At 39.3% G+C, this 23,371-nt stretch overlaps 1 protein-coding gene across 1 annotated transcript; it reads left to right on the top strand.

Annotated features, from left to right (window-relative positions):
- The first annotated feature begins 1,655 nt into the window (after positions 1–1,655).
- Positions 1,656–22,497, top strand: LOC124161839 (gamma-butyrobetaine dioxygenase-like). Its single transcript, XM_046538050.1, has 9 exons — positions 1,656–2,581; positions 3,404–3,531; positions 6,977–7,158; positions 7,722–7,950; positions 9,883–10,071; positions 11,331–11,483; positions 11,564–11,701; positions 12,706–12,836; positions 21,970–22,497. The coding sequence occupies exons 1-9, from the start codon at positions 2,485–2,487 to the stop codon at positions 22,046–22,048; spliced, it is 1,326 nt and encodes a 441-aa protein (XP_046394006.1). The 5' UTR covers positions 1,656–2,484; the 3' UTR covers positions 22,049–22,497.
- The last annotated feature ends 874 nt before the right edge of the window (positions 22,498–23,371 follow it).

Here is a 23,371-nt window from a genome sequence, read left to right as displayed (position 1 = left end):
AGAGGGGTGGACAGAGCGTGGCGCTCCTGACGAGTTCTCGACCGCAGACTTTTTTCCTTTGTTCGCACCCGCGATTTCTGTGTTTCAAATTACGACTGAGCAGGCATGGAGATTATAATCCAGGATTGGGTTGGAACTAGCCAACTTCGCTTGGGGGAGAATGACAGGGCACAAATCAGCGCCGAAAGAAAACAATGGATTGTTGAAAAATTTTAGCCACCATGATCAACTTCGATACGAATCCAGTAGATTCGTAGCCAGGGGCGGATCCAGGATTTCTTTCTGGAGGGGGGGGGGGGCACCAGCAAGGCCGTATCCAGGATTTTGTGGTGGGGGGGGGGGGCACAAGGATACCCCGTAATACAAAACGAACGCAATGATAACGGGAACGTATTAAAAACCTTGCATATTTTTTAAGAGTCTGGGGGGGGGGGCACGTGCTCCCGTGCCCCCCCCCCCTATATCCGCCTATGTTCGTAGCTATGGAAAAATGTTGTTCCTAACATAGAAACTTGGAGTCATGACGAGTTTGCCCTAGATCACTATACCGTTACACGTCTCATGAGTCGCGATACAATTCCTACCCCCACTTGCACACACAGCTTTTTTTTATTCAGTACCATAGTTTGCGAAGCGGGTCCCACCGAGGACATGATTTATTATGCTACTTTTAGTGTTAAGCATTCATTTATCACAGCAGCCTTCCGATGCACTTGTGAATTGTTGTATCCGGGCTAAAAATTATGTATGCATTTTATATTTCTAACATAAATGTTTCTAATGTGCCCAAAATATTGATTTCTCCCAAATTTTTTATCGCAGGTGCATCTTGCGCTACACATCCCACGCTGACCATGACGATACGAACGCGGATAAGACCCGGAAACCTACCAAAGAATTTGCAACAACGCTATGACAATATTCATTATTTATTTTCACTAAACGCTCCCAACCCGTTTTGACCAATAACTTGAATTTATTTCCATTACAAAGGTACTTCCATCATGCACGAGTCAGATAACATTTCCCGAGCAGTCATGTAAGAAGAAGACCCTAATGTATCGATAAACGAAGAATGTAACGCTGTTGTACAGAACTTAGCGACTACCCGTACATATTAGCGACAAAAAGCACGTGAAAACAATCTTTTACGCTCCCATCGACAGGGATATACATGCTATGGATTTTTTTTCTAACTCCCCGAATTTTTTATTCCCTCCCAACTTTTATCCAATTGAGCATTTATGCAGTACATCCCCTCATTAGACGACCCTGATCATCACCATGTAAAATAGCTTTATTACATCCCCTTAGATTATAAACACGATTAGACTACGCGACGAAACCGTCGATTTCAAACCGACCGATTTAACTCAGGGTCTTCATTTAGGCGGGAAAATTCATGATCATGTCACCATACAAGTAGTAGATGCAAAAAAAATCGCGAATTTCGAGGTCGTAGAAAAAATAATGAGGAAGGTTCTGGAACAATGCCGGAAAGAGGGCGAGTAAATGCTAACGATGTTAAATGAGGCACTCAAGCAGCCTGGCATCCATTGATGAGACGCGTTGGATACGACCTTGATATCGAAGTCGACGAGGACGAAGACACAGCAGCGGAGGAGAGTGAGTGATCATTATAGCCTCTTGTGGGGGACTCCGACGGGCACGACGCAAACAAAACGTGATTAACGACACTAGGCCTCTGCTCTCGATTTACGATAAGTTCCTCCGAAAATTCCCTTATCTCCGAGACCGTAAACCAAACGAAAGGCAATAGCCTAGTATTTACTCGAGCCGAAATATCCAGGCGTGACAACCGCTGAGATCCATCGCGCTCCAGCGAGTAACCAGGAAGCTGGTGACCTTAAAGGGTACAGTTAAATGTTTAGAAAGCCATAAACTAGAAGGGGTCACCTTAGGAAGGTGTGCGATGCAAAAAAAAATTTTTGAACAGTTCTTTCTATCAAATTTGTATCGAAAATCTGATGCCGAGCGACTCGTGGAGAAAAAAAAATAAGATGAGCAGCGAATGAATTATTAATACCGCACAGTATCGCGAAAGTAGATCCTAATGTTTGTAAAAGTACGTGTGCTAATCACAAGTTCCCCACCGCTTATCAGCAGTAAAAACATATGCAAAATGACCTATGACCCGCGCGGCTACGTCGCTTGAAGATCGTTCAGGCAATGCCGAGTCAGGCAGAGAGAGGAAGTGGTCTTTGATCGCGAGGGGGACCGGAGCGAAGGAGAGAAGTGCTCATCGGTGCGAAGAGATTTCAAACCGCACGCTAAGATCCACCTCGAGCGCAATAGATATTTCTTCTCATTCTGTGAGCGTATCGCATTCTCATTCCGTGCATACACCTAAGCTGGACGAGCGCTACATTCAACCGAGTGTATGGTGATCGATCTGTGTGTTAAATTTTTCCCATGAGAGTGTTGTTTTTTCCGCGAGGAGTGTGATAGAGGTAGTGAGACAAGATGGCTCTACGCTGCTGCGGACGACTGGTCAGCTCTGTCGGTCTGTCGAAAAATATCTTGTCCAAATGGCAGCCCGCGACCTCGACCTTCATAAAATGTAAGTACATTGGATTCCGTCCAGAAAAAGCGACGCGGCCTCCTGAGGTATATATGATGACGGTGCAATATGCTTCCTCTATGTTCTCCTCTCGGCGAAATAATAAGCGCTTAAATTCCAAAAAAGCAAGGTGTTTTTCTTTTTATTTAGTAAATATAATATTTTTCTCAGGTTTTGCAATGGGTTTCCCATTATACTAACATTTCACCGAGCAGTGGCGTAGTCAGGAATTTCTTTCAGGGGGGGTCCAAAACCAGGGGGGGGGGGGGGGGAATTTTTGAAAAACTGGGTACTGAGTAGAGGGTTTTAACCTAATTTTAACACATTTCATAATCGATAAAACTTAATTTGTTAAAGAATTTTTGTACATTCATGATATTTCAATATTTAGTTGTATTTTATGAAGAAAAATAATTGTGTTTTTATATTTTGGGGCCTGGGGGGGTGGTCCGGACCCCCCCCGGCTACGCCGCTGTCACCGAGTCATTATCAAGATGCAGTCTTCGCTCAATTCATAGTATCTCTTTCCTGAGACTTTATTGATGGTGAACTTTACAAAACATTTATATTTATCAATATTGAAATTGAGGGAGGACTTGGTTGTAGTGTCGAGTCAATCAATGGTAACAATTAAGGCCATGCAGCTCATAATTATGGATTTTTACTAGATGAAACAGACCACTAGCTTAACCCAGTGCCAAACCTGAGAAGATATTACTAAAATTATCAATCACCGGGAGGTCCAATGAAATTTTAATTCGTCTTCCACCCCATCATTCAATTTTTTCATTCCTGATGAAATATGGAAAATGGCATTTTCAGGCAAAAGCACAGCAATCAAGGCAGATGTTATGCAAAATCCACTGGTATCTTCAGCCATGCCCTCGAGTCACCAGTCCATCAAGGTGTGCTTTGACAACCACAAAACGGCAGACTTCAAGAACATTTGGGCAAGTAGTATTTTTCCAACTCCACACAATACTTTTCTCAGCATTCCACTTGAGCAGTTGCTTGATTCCAAGGTCGAGACAGTCAAGTGATAACAGTTAAGGACATTCAACTTGCCATAACGGGATGACAAATTCTCCATTCTCCATATTAACACCTCATTTTATGATTGCCTCCAAATGTTAACACGTTGTGTACCGGGGTATTTAAATTCCTAGAAACGCCGATTCTAGGTAATATGTGCCTATTAGGACGTAATGCCTTTGGTTTAAACATGGTTAAAAAGCTAATGTTTAGAATATAACTTTACCCAATCAAATGTTATGATGCATCAATTCATTATGAATACCAAACAACAACTGAAAACATACTAACGAATACATATTGTAGGCTTTAGAATTGTTTGGGTTGACGCGCCTAAATGACGAGAATCTTTGTCATCCGTCCGGAATGTACGGGAAAAAAATGACGAGAATTCTTGCCATCCGTACACAACGTGTAAAGGATAAACACTGGCTGAAAATAATGAAGCATCAGATAAATGAGAGATTTTCACACGTTAACTCACATTGGCCAAGCAAAATAAACTCTCAATCCTCGGCCTAATCACAAAATAATAATTACACTGAGCAGCACGCTGCATAGGCAGATCTATGGGGGCAAGGGGCCCTCGCCCCCCCTTCAGACACTTAAAAAATATGCAAGATTTTTAATACAGTCCCATTACCCTTGCGTTCGTTTTGTATAACGAGGTATCCTTGTGCCCACCCCAGAACAAAATCCTGGATACGGCCTTGCTTGTGCCCCCCCCCCCCCAGAAAGAAATCCTGGATCTGCCCCTGGTACACTGATTTAATTACTAATTTTATACAGCAAATAATAGGGAGGTTTCCTATTATTTTTTTTTTGCCTAAATCGAAAGATTATTACTCCTGGAGTACGTATTTCACGCTTTTAGATTTTTAAATGACGATACCTATTTTTTGCGATTAAATGAAAAGTGAAAATTTTCAAGCGCGCCAAAACGTGACGCGTAAGTAGGAATGATGGGAAAAAGTCCGTGCGACGCATTTCTGGTTCCCCTTCCCGCCTTGTGAGGTGACCTTGATCGAGGCTCTGAGCGCTGATAGGACGCAGGATGCTAGCGGGTAGCTGAGTACCTTGCTGGCTGGTAGCGCTTGGCTTAAAAAAGGTTTATTAATATCTTATCAAACGAAGAAAACTTTCCGACCTTAGCCAGTTTTAATAGGTGATTATTAAGACATGTTTCCCTGAGCTCTGTGCCTCATGCATGCATTGGTAACCTCATACGATGTATAACTCCTATCCTCTCGTGTAGAAACTAGGTCCCTGTGACGTCACGTGGAGTGGAATCACATGGGTGCCAATCTGGCCTTTTTCAAATGAGGATAAAATTTGACCCTTGCCATTCGTCTAAACCGGTATTTCAAAAACCAAATAATTTGTGTATTATGAATAAACAAATGGTGGGTGATGAATGGCAATCAATGCCTTTCGTTTTCTTTGATGAAGGAAACTACCCTATTCAACTAATTTTATGCTTTAAGAGACATTCAGATGATCTATATGACCGAGAGGTATGTCAGATGATTGCCAGGGTCCAATCAATTGGCCGATTACTTTTCAGTAGATATCAAAAGTAAACATTATCCTTCTACACAGGAGAAAACAATATAGGTAACATTTTTATGGATAACGTATGTAAGAAGGGAAAATTAAAAAAAGTAGCCCCAGCACAGTCATATTGAAGTATTTTTAAAATTCCGATTAAAATCGTACACATTAGTCAAAAAATCCCTGGTAATCGTCGTGAGTACCATTTTAAAGAGGACGGTACTAAGAGGATTCATTAACCTGTCATATGAATTCTCTAAAACCACCAATATTCTAAATGAGTTTACTCATTCGATCTAAATGCTTTAGCCAAAACAAAATTCATATCACCAGTAGGTATGACAGAGCAGGCAGGACCTCCTACAAAGTTTCATCATAGACTCCCTAAAGCATTAGTGAAATACGTGAAGTTCAGTTCACTATTTGGACACAAGAAAAATAAAAGGTTGGAATAAAATATGGCAGGAAAGGGTGACCATTTGTATTTAAATCAGGCAGCTGAAGGATAAATAGATATACTGACTAAATTTTCAGCTCAATAAACTCATATTGAATAAACTTAGAAAAGTATAAGTAAGGTACACTAATCCAAGGAAATTTTTGCTGAAATACAGTGTTCCACTTTGAAAGCACTAAATTTCACCTAAAAATAGTTTCCCCATTGTGCATGCTATCCACCACCCACTCTTTCCTTGGAGTTTCATGGTATAATAGCAACTTTTCCCACGGAAAGACTCTCATAAACTTTCCTTTAAATTTTGTCAGGCAACTGCTCTACGATGGTTATCTGTCATTTTCTTTCAGCTTTAAGATTGGTTTGATTCCATTCCCTCGCAGGTTCATAGAATTTAGGTAGCATATGTAATCATTATTCTGCACAATGAGGAGTATAAATCAGCCTTTTTTAAGAGTGGTGAAATCTAAACTTGTCACAGAATGATACTACCATTAGGGTCACTCAGAGAGATGGGAAATTTTGAATTGAATTTTTGCAGCCACTCAGATGTTCGATAAATGGTAGAAAGGCACTATTCTTTCAGTGTGTCAGAAATTTAGTTTGAATAGAGAAATGGAGTAGTGCAGGGTGCATGGTCATTGTGAGCGCAATTCACTGACATCCTGACAGCTGCCCAAAGAATGGCCAAATCTTTCAGCCTGCAACTACATTTAAAGGAATTTTGAAGGGTCTAGTGTTGAGGATTAGACCAAAGAAGTTCCCTAGCTCCTGGGACAGATCAAAGAAAACATTGTCAAAATTCCAGAGGAGGCAATGTACTGCAATTATAAAAATCTTCAGCAACAACCATGTTTCAAGTGGAATGGACTGAGTATTTGATAAAAAAAAGGGTGTAAAGTGAAAATTCCAACCCCAGGGACATATTTTGGCAATGAAAGAAATATCCGATAATTTCATCAGCTTTTTACCATTATTTCAAAATTTCTAATTTCTCTGCATCATGGAGTAATTGACAGAAACTTTTTAGCCTTGGTAATGAAATTTAAGGCCCCTTCATCCTCCATTTTTCACTCATTCAATGCTATTCTTTTCACACCCTACTTTTATATTCAAATTACACAGGGGTCACCTGAATAGTTTAAGAGGCAAGGATAGCAATAATACTAGGATGCAATCCACTACATATATCTTGATAAATAAGATTGCTATAAGGGAATGAAATTTCTGGAATACTTTTCTCAACCACAGATTTGAGCCTAGAGTGCAAAAAGTCAGGAAATGTAAGCCTATTTATAAGTCAAAAGAAAAAACATTTCACTCCTTAGCCTTTCAACTGTATTATTTCTCTACCACAGCTGCGAGACAACTGTAAATGCTCTCAATGTATAAGTCCAGAAACAAGACAAAAACTGGTGGACACCCCATCCTTGGATGTCAATACGAAACCAAAATCTTTCTATGTGAATGAAAAGGGACAGCTAATCGTTACATGGATGGAGAATGAAGATGAGCACATCTCTACTTTTGACTCAAGCTGGTTAGTATGGGGTAGTTACTTATGTACTTTCAAACATGCCACATTTCTACATCATTTTGCATTTAGTTCATATTTAAGTGTTGGTAATAAAATTTAAGTCATTGAAATCTAAAGAAGGTATATCACCTTCCGAGGTCAGGAATTGAAATATGCCAAGGGATATTTTCAGTGGTGCCGACTCCATGGTGCCTGAGGGGGCCCGAGCCCCCTCAAAAATTGGTCATGGGTGTCAGGAAAAAATGTGTCAGGCTTGTTGATTTTCCCCGGAGTGTCCGGATATCGAGATTCGATTAACCAGGGTTCTAATGTTGATCATATGATTCTTCTAAAATGCTTAAAAAAACTTAAAACTCACTACTTATAAAATTTGCCAGGGCAAGATCCCCAGTTTGGGCCCCCCCTATATTTTTTGTAAGTCGGCATCTCTGGATATTTTTATGCAATATGCCAGTAAAATAAAGTGACTATGTATTCCTTGACTGTGAATAGGACTTTTTTTTTCAATTGGAGATCAGCTTATCTACTTGGTGGGCATCCGTTGATTATTGTCTCGATTGTTGCAGGCTCTACAAGTACGGCCAGTCCTTCATGCATGAAACTTTTGAATCTGAGTCACATGATACACATCCTAACAGACCACCAATTATTCTCTGGGATCGTACAAGCATTTGGAAGCAGTTCCCAGAAATTTCCTATAACGAAGTCATGGATAGTGATGAAGGTCTGAAAACTTGGCTGGAGATGGTGCACAAATATGGAATTGCTGTAATGAGAAATGTGCCCCCTAAACAGGTAATTGAATGACAGTGGTATTTAAGCTTATGAAACTATTGAACTTCAAAGATCTCTTAGCAATATCTTTCATGGATATGACCTTTTAATAAGGTGGCGACTTAAAAACACCCTAGTTGATTGGAGGAGGTCAGTAGCTATAAATATCTGTTCATTTGGGGGCATCATGGCTCTCTTATATAAATTTCCTGCTAACGGATTCACTCAGACAGTCGCCCATAAAACCTCCAAACAAAAATGAATTCTTAATACAGCTTATTTGTCATTTCATTTATATCATAATTTTAAGACACAATATGTCCCCATGGAGACATATTTTCAAAGAAGGCATGCCATTACCATAAATATTTAAAGGTACATAGATCTAAAGGACTTTAATGCCAGAAAAGGTTCAATTAAAAGTCTCTAAATGAAATTGTAGCAGCTTTTTAGGCAATCAAGATACTTACATATTTATAGATCTTGATGTAGGTACACTACCTGTGTTAAATGAATACATTTTTAACCACTTACGAGCGACTAGATTTTGAAAAATATGCCACAAATAAAAATTTGAGAACCCCAAATATTCAGCCAAACTGATCACCTGATCGATGTTTTGAGTGACCCATATGATTTTCAACAGTTCAAACTCAATTATCCTCCATATGACAGTCAACCCAAAGAATAATCAGAGCTTCCATTGCCAATATTTGGGAAGGATCACAGGTCGGTTTTGAATGTCTTGAATGATGGCAACATCAAGCATGCTAAGGAACACTTCTTGGCTTCAATCATTATTCTCCCGACACAAACTCGACTATGACCCCTTACTTGCATCTCCAGTAACCATGGGCGTACCCAGCGAGGGGCAGGAGGGGGCAGCTGCTTTCCCCCCCCCAGAAGCAAAAATTGCAAATGTTTTTGAGGAAAATAATATTTTTTCAAGCAAATAATTTTAAAAACTAATAAAGAGCTGTTACAGTTTCCTTAAAATGTTGATTTCATTCACCTTTTCCATGCTTAAATCTTACGTACTTGAACAACCATGACTTGCCCCCCCCTTAATTTTACACAACTATAGTAACTTTATATGAAAAAATACTAATGCAGGAGTTACGATGATGCAGAGAATATGGTAAGGGTGCAAGAATAGACAAGAATTTTGTGGTAGGATCCAGTTGTCTAAGGGGATCATTTAAAGCTGTCATTGAAAACAAGGAATAGTTGAGGTGCATGGATTGAAATAAATATATTGAAATAACGATGGATAGATAGATGAGGACTGTTGTATATACACCTGAGAATATGGGGATTGGAGGTCAAGAATAAATATACTTGGTACAGATTGAATCAGGACATTCTGTTGAAGAGAATCAGGTGTAGAATAAACATATGGTATTTGAAGGAGGCGACCGACAGCTTAGGTCATTTGTGCCATGAGGGAAGGGTATGGAAGGAAGGGTGGAGAGAAACCTGGCGTGGGCATTAGCCTGCTCCAAACGAAAGGCACCAAGGGGAACACGGCTTTACGTCCCATCTGACGGACAGAGTGTTGCACTTGCAATGTCCTCCACACTACATTCAAGCAGGGATGGGACAGTCTCTAAAAAAAATTCTCCATCACCGCCGGGATTTGAACCCTAGCCCACCGGGTGGGTAGCCAACACTCTAGCCACCACACCAACCCGATCCCCGTAGAATAAACTTAACCAATAAAGCTGGTAGTAGGGTAGTTATATTAAACCAAACCAAAATCTAACAGCAAAGTTAATTAGGTGCTTAGGTAATTCACCACACTCAGATTCATGTGAAAATTTATTGACACCATCGGCTGAACAGATTAGATGACTTGAATTTAATGAGCTACATGCTAGTAAATATTGCATCCCAAGTGTTAGTTAATTTGAGGAGTATAAATGATATTTTGTACTTATCATAGTTTCCTCACAGGGTAAAATTGTGGAAGTTGTGAAACGTTTTGCATACGTGAAAGAAACACAATATGGGGTGACTTTTGATGTGATAAATGAGCCAGATCCAACAGCCCACCTGGCTTACAGTGGCCTCTACCTCCACCACCACACGGACATGAATTACAGGGAGAAGACTCCAGGGATGCAGTTGCTCCACTGCCTCAAGGTAAGAAAAATGCAGTTTCAACTCTGAATTCTGAGTTTTTCCTGGATATCAGACAATTACTTATACCACTTATTTTTTATCAGAGAGCGTCCCAGGTTTCAATGAATTATCATAATTTTCAGGCGCTTATTATGATTTGTTTATCTTATTGTTACATAGTTACTTGTTGAATTTTAAAACGGACGCCAGAATAGGGGAAAAGGATGGGTAGAGATATTCACTTACAAGAGTGCTGTCTTGTCTTTCAATAATTTTTAAAATTTCTAACTTTTCCCTAGAGTCCAGTTCACGGCGGTCATTGCAAAATTTTAAAATATTCATTTTAAAATCGCTTCTATGGCAGTCGCATATAAAGTGTTTAGCAAAATTACTTTTTTCATCTTTGTTATGTTTGTTAGCACTTAAATGTTCTTTCTTCCTGATTCCAAAGCTTCTTCCTGTCTGTCCCACGTATACACCATTGCAATCGCTGCATTTCAATGAATATACTCCACATCTATCCAATTGGTCTTTCTGATCCTTACATTTAACGATCAGTCTCCTTAGTTAATGAATTTTGTTCTGGATTCTGAATCGCATTTTGCGTTGCTACTTGCCATTGTTTTATTCTTCCTCTGAATCTGCATTTGCTTCCATCTGTCGAATAAGCTTAAGCTGATTCTCATAAAAAAGGATTTAAAAAAAATTTCTTCATGATTTCAAATGCCTTAAAATATTGTCACCACCCTCCCCACTGCTAATTTCAGAGAAATCTGTTGCTGCCTCAGAGTAAAAATTTAAATTAGCCCTCGCATGGGGAGGAAGTGAGGTGTGGTCCAATCAAAAGGCACCCTTGAATGAATGTTTTTATGAAAAGGTCACTAAAGGAGTAATCATATCCTTTGCATTAAAAGCTTTTTAAGGAATGGCAAACGTGAATTGAAATACATACTTATCCATCCAATACATAATATATTTCCACCAACAAGGGGAGACCACAAACCTTGCTCAGCCTTTTTCATTGCCGTATTTTTTATGGCCTTCGGAATGGTGAACACATCCCTGAACTAGCAGTGGTTCCGTTGAATGGGCCTTAGTTTGGCTGTAATTAATTAGTTTTCATGCGGTAGTTCACTGCTAGTTCAGGGATGTGTTCACCATTCCGAAGGCCATAAAAAATATGGCATTGAGAAAGGCGGAGCAAGGTTCGTGGTCTCCCCTTGTAAGTTAATTTTTTTAAATTGGTACAATGATAAATTTAATGAAATTACCCCCTACAGGCAAACAACCCCAAAGAACAGGGAGAGGACCCTGGTGGTATGTCCTTCTTTGTAGACGGCTTCCGAGCAGCCAAGTGGTTGGAGGATAACGAGCCTGCTGCGTTCCACATTTTGACAAGCACACCTATTCGATTCCAAATTAAGAACCAAGGGGTGAGTGGATGATGATTCAGGAGACCAAATGCTTCACAGCAAAATGTTTACATGATTTTAAAATTATCATTGCCTTACAGAATCGGTACTCTCAACTGTGGCCAATTATTTGTTTGAACTCTGAAGGAGATATCACTGAAATCCATTACAACAACCGTACAATGGGTCCAGTCCAGAGCCCTTCTCATGTCGTGGTCCCATTTTATCATGCTTACAAGGTAAGGCTTGCAGCAATGTGTTCCAAAAGCTTAAGCATCTTTTGGACCAAAACATGCTAAGTTTTCATTCTCACGTTAGAATTCAACATCACAAATATTAAAGTTGATTTCTCGGCATCGCGCATCAAACATTACATTACATCCTGTTGGGGAAAATTGACGTCATTCTTATAAGGGGTTCTAACTTTTAATGGTTCCAAAAAAGCATGGAATACCTTTCCTGTAATACGAGCGTGATGCGCCCGCTCCCAGAGGGCTTCCCCTGCTCTTTTCAATGCAGGTCCACAGAGGGATAGGCGCGTTTCTAATTTTAAAATGTAGAAAAAAAAGGCAGGGTCTTATGTACAAATTTAATTGGAATGTTCATGTACCAATTGAGGTCAGAGGACCTCTTCAAACACAACATTGGAAGTAATTACACTATCCTCTGTTAAACGCACATCATGACTCATACTTACGTATCAACAGGAGACTTGAATGTGGAATCAGCCGCATTTTGATAAAAGTTATTTAAAGAATGCGAGATATTGTTGCAAATGAACAAATGTATCAGTTTGTGTGCCGTTAACGTCAGGAATATTTACCGGTTTTTGTTTTTTTTTTATTATTTTAAAACCAATTTTAGGAAACAATAGCAATATTTAGGAAGTAAGATATGCTGTCGCATGTTCTCTGATAAATTCTGTGCATTTTGGTACCTCATTTGTAGAGTTTGGTTGCGTATAAGTTGAGAAAAAGGTATCTATACAGTAGAAATAATATAGAAGATGGAATGTAGAAAATCGTAAAATGCATGAAATTCTGTTCACTATCGTGTTAAAAATCCATAAACAATATTTTCTTCCACTTTTAAGGCATTTTTCCTCTCTTTGAACATTCACAGAATGTATATATTTGATGTATTCAATCATAAAAACTAGAAACCTAAGTTTAAGCAGACTATCATAAGGGCTACTTGTACCGCATGAACTCAGACACTCAGGATTTTTACCTCTGAATTCCAGTTGCTGTCCAAGAAGATGCGAGACCCATCCTCAGAACTCAAATTTCACATGTTGCCAGGAGACTTGGTAGCTTTTAATAACCGCAGAGTTCTTCATGGGAGGACAGGATTCGATCCCTCCAAGGTGGTCAGGTGAGGAAATCAAAAAAATTTCATCACGTTCTTCAAAGGGTGCATCTAAATACACATCTGGTTTCAGGTCTTATATAAACATCCAACAATCGGGTGATGGGAATGAACACATGCAATTACAGTCAGAAAATTAATTCCCGACTGATTATCACAGTAAATTTACTCAAATGTATGTAATCAAGGATGTGGAAAATGAGGAAATTGGAGAACACTTTAAGACAGTCAAAAACAGTAAACCATGTACATACATATTTACATTGAGAAGTAGAGTGAGGCCCTCCAACTGCAAAATATTCTTCAGACTTTGAAGATTTTTCCCCTTCAGTTTTCTCTATTTAAGGAAAAGACTAAAACACTCATTCTTGAAGACCTTCAAGGTAATTGTGCTGAGGCATGCCTAACTTGAGTTTCATACAATTTATAAGACAAGGATTTTCTTGCTGCAGTTGTACACAGCCACATGTAGCCCATTTCATTCCTGTATTCATTATTTTTATGAGGTAGCCTAAATATTCCCCTAAGGAAGAAGTAAAAATATCCCTGGGTAATAGAACAGTCAATAGAAAGACAACATGGACTAATAGGATTAACAAAATTAACATGTCCACCTTGGCATGATCCACCATTGGTTCACACCCAACATCCTCTGTAGTGTCGCCGACTCCATGGAGCTTGAGGGGGCCCGAGCACCCAAAAAAATTTGTTACGGGTGTGAGGAAAAAATTTGTCAGGCTTGTCGATTTTCCCCGGAGTGTCCACATATTGAGATTCGAGTTATCAGGGTTCTAATGTTGATCATATGAATCTTCTAAAATGCTTAAAACACTTAAAACTCACTACTTATAAAATTTACCGGGGCAAGATCCCAGGTTTGGGCCCCCCCAATATTTTTTGTAAGTCGGCATCCCTGATCCTCCCAGCACAATGGCAAATTCACTGCTTATCTTCATTATGCTGTTACCATTTAACAAATAAGAAGTTAGATATGTAAGTCTTGGCGTGTCTATAAACAAAAGGGCAAGCATGACCCACTGGTGGGTCACAAACTCACCAGAATGAGAGGTGATTTGCAAAATGCCCAACCATCTGCAGCTTAGGCCACAATTTATGATCAGAAAAAAACCCACTGACATGCATATGTGCAATCACACAATGTCATACAATGCACACACATTTTGTGCATTATACAACCCCAATCCGTGACATAATATCAGAATGGAGTTTGACAACTAAAGTAAAAAAAAAAGGTGCTCAGCACACCTGGCTGGCATTCCCAGGTGGCTCTGTTTGGCACTGGCATCATTCTAACTCCCAGGTTACAAAATCCTAAAAATTCCACATCCCAGCATTGGACCTGTGCCACATTCTTGAGGCACTGCACCGGGAGGGCCTCACAATGAAGTGCCTCTAACGCAGTCCCTTACTGCAGTGGGCCCAAATAATGGCTACTCTATGTTCCGCCACTTTCCCTCTACCCATTCCAATTGACACACGGCCAAGGGTGGCCCTCCAAGGGTGGCCACAACGATAGGCAAGAGGTGAAGATGAACCTGTGAGTGACCCAACGGGGAACCCCTCCGTGCAGAATGATGTATACCCATGACCCTCTGGTGGGTCCCTCCACAGTCTGAACCCCGGAAGGGAGATACAACTCCACAGTAAATGTTAGGCCTGTATTCTTAGCCGACGCCACACATCCGTCCCTACATAACAAGAGGCCCCTAAATGCGTTTCAGAGTTGACCTTACATCAGTGGTGAGGGGTAATTCCATCATCAAGTTCCCAGAAATGAAGTAGATGATGGCACAGCGCCAGTTTTCCACTCTGGTTGCATAACGACACCTAACTATGAAACTAAGATAAGACATCTGATAATTTTCAAGCTTATTGTTAAGGCCAACGGCTCAAGGTACATAAACAATCGGTGTTGTCCGCCAGGTCGTGTCGGTACATCAATTATCGCTACAAATACTGTCATAATGAGCCAAAAGTAGAATCATGTTGTCTTTAAATTACTTCAAAAGCGGTACGTACAAGATAGTGATAAGTGCAGGGTAAATATGATCATTGACGTGAGAACTTACGTTGCATCATCAAGGTTCATCATTCACTTTTACCTTCTGTAATTAAGTTTATTATGAGGCAAATAGCGGCATGAAAATATGTTTTCTATTGTCGTACTTAAACGATATTGGTTTCTCAAAAGCGTACGAAGTGCCAAGGGTGAAAAATATTCACAGTGTCCGGCGATATCTGGTGGAAATGTTTTAATATCCATGAGAATAAAATACAATGGTAAACTTCCACACAATTTTATTTACAAAGTACTGACCCGGTTTCGACATGTTGTGTCATTATCAAGGTCAATATCGAAACCGGGTCGGTACTTTGTAAATAAAATTGTGTGGAAGTTTACCATTGTATTTTATTCTCATGTGAAAAATATTAATACATATCAGCAGAAACAAGGTGATAATTACCACTATATATTACTTATTATACTTCAGCCAATTTTATTATTTATTTCACTTGATGGGTATAATGTGGTCGTATTATTACCTTTCCGCTGTGTTACTGTACATTATAAATGGCTCGTGTGAGCTCATCTCCCTAAATATCCATTGTAACTTAGATTCTTTAATTGAAGTGATCAGCAGACGATATTTGGCCGCCATGTTTTTGTAGGGTGTAAGGCTAGTTTGGGTATCCTATATCAAGTAGGGCCTGTGATTGATAGTGGATTCCTCATGAATAAATTGTAGGATTACCGTGGTGTTGAAAGAAAAACACACCACTCTTGCTCGGCTGTTTTAATGAATGAATCCAGAAAACAGATTACAGGGCATGGAACGGCATAGAACCGAAATACACCCAAAAGACAAAAGAAGGACAACAAATTGGAAACGATTACAGACTCTCAATGATGGCGCCACTTACAACACTATCCCTTAATCATGACAATTTATTATAGTACACATTAACAAACACCCATAGCACAAATACAATTAACATGGTTTTTAAATGTAAGTGCTTTTGTCAACACATCAGCAATCATTTCTTGCGTAGATTTATGACACAATGTCACTTTCCCATTCTGACATAGTTCCCTCACATAATGATACCTAACATCAATATGCTTAGTTCTAGCATGATAACCATTATTTGCAGTCAGTTTCAATGCACTCATATTATCATTGTACATAATCACACTACCTGGCCTATCATACAATTCAAAAATAAATCCTTTCAAGAACATAGCTTCCTTACAGGCATGGGTTATACTGATGTATTCTGCTTCAGTACTAGACAATGCAGTGATTTCTTGCTTCCTACTTTCCTAACTAATGGATCAACCAGATGAGAAGAAAACATATCCTGACACAGATTTTCTTTGATCAAGATCATTTGCGAAAGAAGCATCACAATATCCTACTACATCACCTTCAGTCTCAGAATATACAATACCATAATCCATTGTGCCTCTCAAATATTTAAACACTCTCATTACTGCTTTCCATATGTTCCTTTCCATAACACTCATTGAATTGACTCAGATAATTTACTACAAATGCTATATCAGGCCTTGTACATACTGACAAATATAGCAACCCACCTATGGCTTTTTGGTACGGAAATTCTTTGGCACACTCTTTAGCTTTGGTCAAAACTAATCCCGCTTCCATGGGAGTCTTACAGCTAACACAGTCCAACATTCCAAACTTAGCCAATAAGTTTTCACAGTAAGATCTTTGGTCTAACTTTATACTACCATCAACTCTCGTTACTTTCATGCTCAAACATTCAGACACATCACCTAAATCTTTGACAGAAAAATTCTTTGACAATTCAAACTTCAACTTGCTCACTTGTTTCACATCATTAAAGAAAATAAAGAAATCATCCACATATAGCGCTACAATTACAATCATATTTCCCTTCCTATAGATGTACACGCATGGCTCATATTTTGACTGAATAAACCCAACGTTACACAGAACATCATGCACTTTCTCATACCAACATTTGCTTGCTTGCTTTAACCTTTTCCCTACCGTACACGTATATATACGTGTGGACGTTTCCTGACCCGGGAGACCACGGGCGTATATATACGTGTGAGATTTTCCCGGTCAAGAAAACGAAACCCGTATATATACGTTTTCTAGCTCTCCCCCTTTCAGGACGGTCATGGGTTTAGGTCGCCTTTGTCTCGGGACCCAACGCTTCGGGGTTTAGGATTAACCCTCCGAATCCGGGAGCAGGTACCCGGACCGTTCGTCTTTTATAACCCCTCTCAGCGGTAAGGGACAGTGGTCATACAATTGTTTATAGAGTCAATTTTCGAAATAAAAATTTGTTCATTTCTCAAGAAATAGAAACTAAGAATTGAATTGTTTGTCTTTTGAGCAGCGTTTAGAATTTTTAAACGAAATTCTACGACAAATATTAACTTATATCTCGAGTTATGTATAAACATCAACATGGAAATTGTTGCTGCGTTAAATGCTTTGATAATGGCCTTAGAACTTCGTTTAAAATTTGACAATGCTCAGATAAAAATGAGGAATTATATTCTATGTCTGTAATTTACGTGCAAGCAACAATTATCCATTTGCTAAATACATATAAGCAATACATAAGTTGACCGCGAACCATTGCCGCAGGTATGGTCGTAAAACCGGAAAGGAGGGAGCACAACTACTCTCAGAGTCCGAGATAATGCGGAGTCCCAACATGGAGGGGTCGAAAAAGGTTCAGCGAGACCCTTCTTAACGAATGCCCTCCAAAAATGCTCCGTAGCACGAGAAAGAAGAGTCTCTTGGGGCTCGGTACAGCAGTCAAGCTAAGACGAAAACTCCGCGGTCTCGAAAGGGTTAACCCATATACAGCTCTCTTGAGCCGACACACTTTACCATCTTCCAATGAAAAACCCTCAGGCTGAGTCATGTAAAGCTCTTCCTTCAACTCTCCATTAAGAAATGCTGTGGAAATATCAACATGGTGAATTTGCAGATCTAGTTTTACAGCCAATGAGAAGAACAACCTTAAAGTACTATATCTCACAACAGGAGCATAAGTTTCTTTATAGTCAATCCCATATTTTTGAGAACACCTAACAGCTACTAGCCTAGCTTTGTACTTTACAATTTCTCCATGGCAATCACGTTTGATCTTAAAAACCCACTTACATCTGACAATAGTTTTCCCACTTGGTTTATCAACAAGCTCCCATACATTATTCTGTACATAAGATTCATATTCCTCTACCATAGCTTGTTTCCAATGTTCAGCATCTCTCCCAGATAAAGCCTCTTTTACAGTCACTGGCTCCACATGATCATCAAAAATAGCATCATCATACAGAGAAGCAGCATACAACACAAAATCAGGATATTCTTTCTGCTTTCTATCCCTCAAGGGATACCTCCTATTAGCATTATTCTCTGGGTTTGGACAATCATTACCTAGATTTTCTCCCTCAAAGTCACCATGTGCATCATCATCATGCATATCAACCACATCGTTATTAACAGGCACAGTTTCAACATCATTGTCTGCAATTAAATCATGAACAGGACAATAAACAACATCAGCCAAATCAGTAGCAGATTTAGAGCACATTTTAAATTTACGCTCATCAAATTTTACACTATGATGAACAGATACTTTATGAGGATTAGCAGGATCAATCATTCGATACCCTTCACTTTCAGAGTCATAACCAACAAAAAACATACCCTTACTCCGAGCAGATAACTTGTCACCTCTAACTTGTTTTGGTACATGTACGTAGGCATCACAACCAAAAACTTTTAGATTGGCATACTGCACAGGTTTACCAGTATACAGCTCTTCAGGAATTGCATTGTCAACTCCACTGTGAGGCAATTTATTCTGCACATAAACAGCTGTGTTTACAGCTTCAGCCCACAGTTTCTTGGAACACTTTGCATTGAACATCATACTTCTACTTGCATTAAAAGTATTTCTGTTTTGCCTCTCAGCAATACCATTTTGCTCAGGTGTATACCGTACAGTTCTCTGTTGGACTATTCCCTTTGATTTGAAAAAAATACTCAACTCTTTATTCACAAACTCACCTCCATTATCAGACCTAAACACCTTGAGAGCTTTGCCTAGCTGTGTCTCATTTTCGAATACATACTCCTTCAGTTTAGCTGTAGTCTGAGATTAGTTTTTCAAAAAAATACACAGTCACAAATCTAGAGTAATCATCAACAATTGTTAATACATACTTGGCACCTCCATAGCTCTCTGGCAACGGGCCAGACAAATCAGCATGAACCAAATCTAGTGGCTCAGAAGCTCTTGGTGAAATGGAGCGACGAAAGCTTTGTCTGCACTGCTTCCCCATTGCACATCCAACACATACCTCTGTATTCACATCATGAAATTGAATATCTGGAGAATGACTGCTCAATAACTTAAATTTCTGGCTCCCTGCATGTGCCAGCCTCTTATGCCACAAGTCATAATCCTCCACACGCCCCACCAATGCAGTCTTTGCAGCTGGTTTGCCATCCAAGTGATACAAGCCATTCACTCGACTTCCAGTACCCAGCACTGATCCTTTCACCTCACAGTCATCTGCATCTAAAAAAATGACAACCTCGAGAAGTAAACAGTACATTAATACCTTGATCAGTACACTGACTAACAGACAACAAAGTTTCACTCAAACCTGGAACATGTAAAACATTACTCATTTTATTTATGGCATTATCAGATTTCAAAGTTATATCACCAGTGCCAGCAACCTTTAACCTCCCATTATCACCAACCATCACTCCCTGATCACATACACTGTCTCTGTAGTTTTCAAGATTCTTCTTGTCAGGTGACATATGACCATCACAACCTGAATCTACCACTATAACGCTATCATCTCACTGAGCTCTTAATGCACACAGAACAGTGTTTTTATCTTTGGCCACAGTCGATTTCTTTGGTTTCTTGTCTTCACTTTTGTTGACAGGTAATTTCTTCTGTTTCTCTTCTGAATCCTTCGGTTTCGTCGGACAGTCTTTCGATATATGACCAATCTCACGACAGCGCCAGCAACAAACCTTGGACTTCTCTTGCTTGTTACTCTTCTTCGAAGATACTTTCTTCTTAGAGTACAAGGCTGAACGATCATCGGACTCTTCATTCGTGACACCTCTGCGTTGACTATCATCCAAAAGTTTGGTTATAACCGTTTCCAAGTTCATCTCAGCCTCCCCGGCACACAGAGTCATGACAATACTGTCAAACTCAGCAGGCAGCCCTTAAAATATCATGGCCGTCAGGTACTTGTCCTTCACTTCCTCTCCCAGGCTCTTCATCTCCTGCCCCAAAGAGGTTATATGGGCAATGTACGATTCCATGTCGGAGAAGTCTTGATATTTGCCTTGACACATGGCACGTACCAGATAAACATACCGCCAATGTCCTTTGGTTTCAAAAGTCTTTCGCAACTTTTCCCAAACTTCTTTTGATGTCTTGCAGTCCTGCACATACTGGTAGTTTTGAGGTTCTACCATGAGACACAAGTCCGCAAGAGCACGTTCCTCACGTCTCTCTTTACCTTCAGCAACATCCTTCCCATTTACTGCACTCCATAGGCCTTGACGTCGTAGATAGTTCGTCATCGAGAAACTCCAATTCTTGTAGTCATCTCTTCCTTTGAGTTTAGAAATCCCAAAATTACATGGTCCACTCGCAGAAACAAAATCAGCCATCGTGAGCAAATGACAAACAGGTGTCCAGTTTTAACTTTCACAAGTCTTTCACTACAAATCCAATTCACTCACGTTTCTTCCAGCATCTGGGCCCATAACCTGTGATTGATAGTGGATTCCTCGTGAATAAATTGTAGGATTACCGTGGTGTAGAAAGAAAAACACACCACTCTTGCTCGGCTGTTTTAATGAATGAATCCAGAAAACAGATTACAGGGCATGGAACGGCATAGAACCGAAATACACCCAAAAGACAAAAGAAGGACAACAAATTGGAAACGATTACCTACTCTCAACGATGGCGCCACTTACAACAGGGCCCGTTTAGTACCAAAAAAGGCCACATGTAGGGCTTGATGTGGCGTATGTAGGGCAAGATCAGTTTATGTAGGGGCTGATAATAATAATATTAATAATAATAATAATAATAATAAATTTATTTCACCATTGGCAAATTACACATCTGCAAGGCTAAAGTCAATATGAGATTTACAAATAATTACATACAAACATACATACATGAATACATGATTGAAAATTGCCAGGTTCTTGGGAATTCTCAAGATAATCATTTCACTATGATATGTACAAACATTAGAAACCCAGCCAGATGACGTATCCAGGGTCGGTTGGCACTACAGGGTCGACTAAGAATACAGGCATTATTGACAACAACTCTACAATAGCTGTTACTGATAACAACAGATCACAGAATCTAAAAAATACATAAGTATACAAATGGGAGAACAATAAACAACTGCTATGCCTGAAAATAGTAGGGGAAGGGTATAAGGTCTTAAGGTCTTTTGTATGCCTCAAAACTACACTCTTAATGCAAATGAAAATTCAAGCCTTTCCAAAGCTTATAAAAATATTAAATGGAATTCATTCATTTTAATGTATGTAATAGCAGTTTTGTAAAATCTCAAATGCTCAGTAAAATGTTAAAAAACCAATTTTTCATCTAAGGCAACACATCAAACACAAAACGAAGATTTAACAAACCCTAATGATACACTCTGTTGCATTACATGTAGTGACTTCAGTAGAGACATTAACATATTTACAAATGCACAGATAAATTAAATTCTGAACACATGAGATTTATGCATTTATTGAATATGGATGCCATTGTAATATTTTATGGTTTTTTTCATTGATGCATACTTTAGTACAGCATAAAAGATGAGCTACCACTGAATTCAAACTTTGGTGACTCAATCCACTTGGTAAATAAATGATACATAATTGATGAAAAATAAGAACAATGCATCTAATGACAATTTCCTCAGCTTTTGACACTTTGATCACATCTAAAATTCCTGTGGGAAACACGTTTACCTTCTTCAAAAGTGACATTATGTACTAATTGCATGTATCATTACTTTCAGGCACCTTGAGGGTTGCTATGTTGATATCGATGAAGCAATGTCAAAATATGACTCACTCCTTGGACACAAAAGTGCTTAAAAAATTAATTAACACTTTTTTGGGTGAAACTTATTTGAATGGACTAGTGAAGCACTTTCATGCAGCTAAAAATGCTCCCATTTAAATTAGGAAGACTGATATCACAACTTTACTCGAGCATTTTATTGACTACTTTTTTTTTAATGAATGGCAACAGCACTTTAAAGAAGAAATTCTGGATGACTATAAGATAATTCACAATAACTTTCGATCAAACCAAGGTTTGAGAGAAAAATGGGTAGCTATAAGTGTGGTATTATACGTTGAAACAAACAATTTTGTCAAAAGTAGGTAAAGGCCAAAATTTTTTTAAAACACTAATAGATACCAACTTGAGAATAACCAGCTACGAAGATCAGTATTGAGATGTGTCATTTTAAGGTTAATGATTAGCAGTTATTTGCAAATTTTTACCAATGTGACTCACTGCTAAATGGAAATAAATCTTTTAAAAAAAATTCAACAAAATGTCTATGTTTTACCCATTCAACTCATAGAGTGACTGTTCTTGATGCATTACGTGAATGCGTTACTCATCAAGTTGATTATAACTAAACACATCAACATATGCCATAAACTCACATAGGATTCTAATTCATACAGGCCACTCAAATATCAAGCTGACTTGAATTCCCTGGCTTTTCAAAATTCAAGCCAACTTCGGTCACAATTCTCTTGATTGTTTCGTGTGCTGTTATGGAATATTAGCCTATTAAAAACATAACTACAGTCCAGCCGGCGAGGTTTGTCCGATGACAGTTCAAACGGAGGGGCGGAGAACCCTTTGCCAACATGGTTTGCAACCAATCGCTGTCCCTCAAATGCACCTCACACCCTCCCCTAGTCATACAACGTTGTCACATGCATATGAAGCACTTAAACAAGCCTGAGACATCAAAACAAGCCCTTTCTGCAAATCGCCGAAAGAAAGGTTTCTTCCATTGGATCCTTCACCCTCGTCCTCCCTTCTGGCTGCTTTCTTCACGGAACCCTTTCGTTTACATGTGATGTGGGCATTTCCCTTTCTCACCTGGCAACCTTGCTCGGAGGATGGGAGTGCTTGTGGGCCATGTCGTGATTTTGAGAGTGACACTGTGTATTTGGGTGTAAATGTTGGTTCTTTTTATCGAGAGACAGCCGTATGTGCGAACTTAGCTTGGGCCTTCTCACAATTATCCCTGAAATTAGTTTTTGGTAATAAGGGGGTTGCCATAGAGCACGGGAGATGTTGAACGTGAGAGTGAGTGGATGAGGGCTGTAGAGGATGAAGAGGAGAGGACGAAGAGGAGAAGGGGATTATTCCTTTGGATCCTTCAGGCTCGT

This window comes from Ischnura elegans, chromosome 7 (assembly GCF_921293095.1).
Source record: "Ischnura elegans chromosome 7, ioIscEleg1.1, whole genome shotgun sequence".
NCBI classification, from domain to species: domain Eukaryota; kingdom Metazoa; phylum Arthropoda; class Insecta; order Odonata; family Coenagrionidae; genus Ischnura; species Ischnura elegans.
Note: the sequence above shows the minus strand (reverse complement) of the source record. Positions and strands in the feature narration are given on the sequence as shown.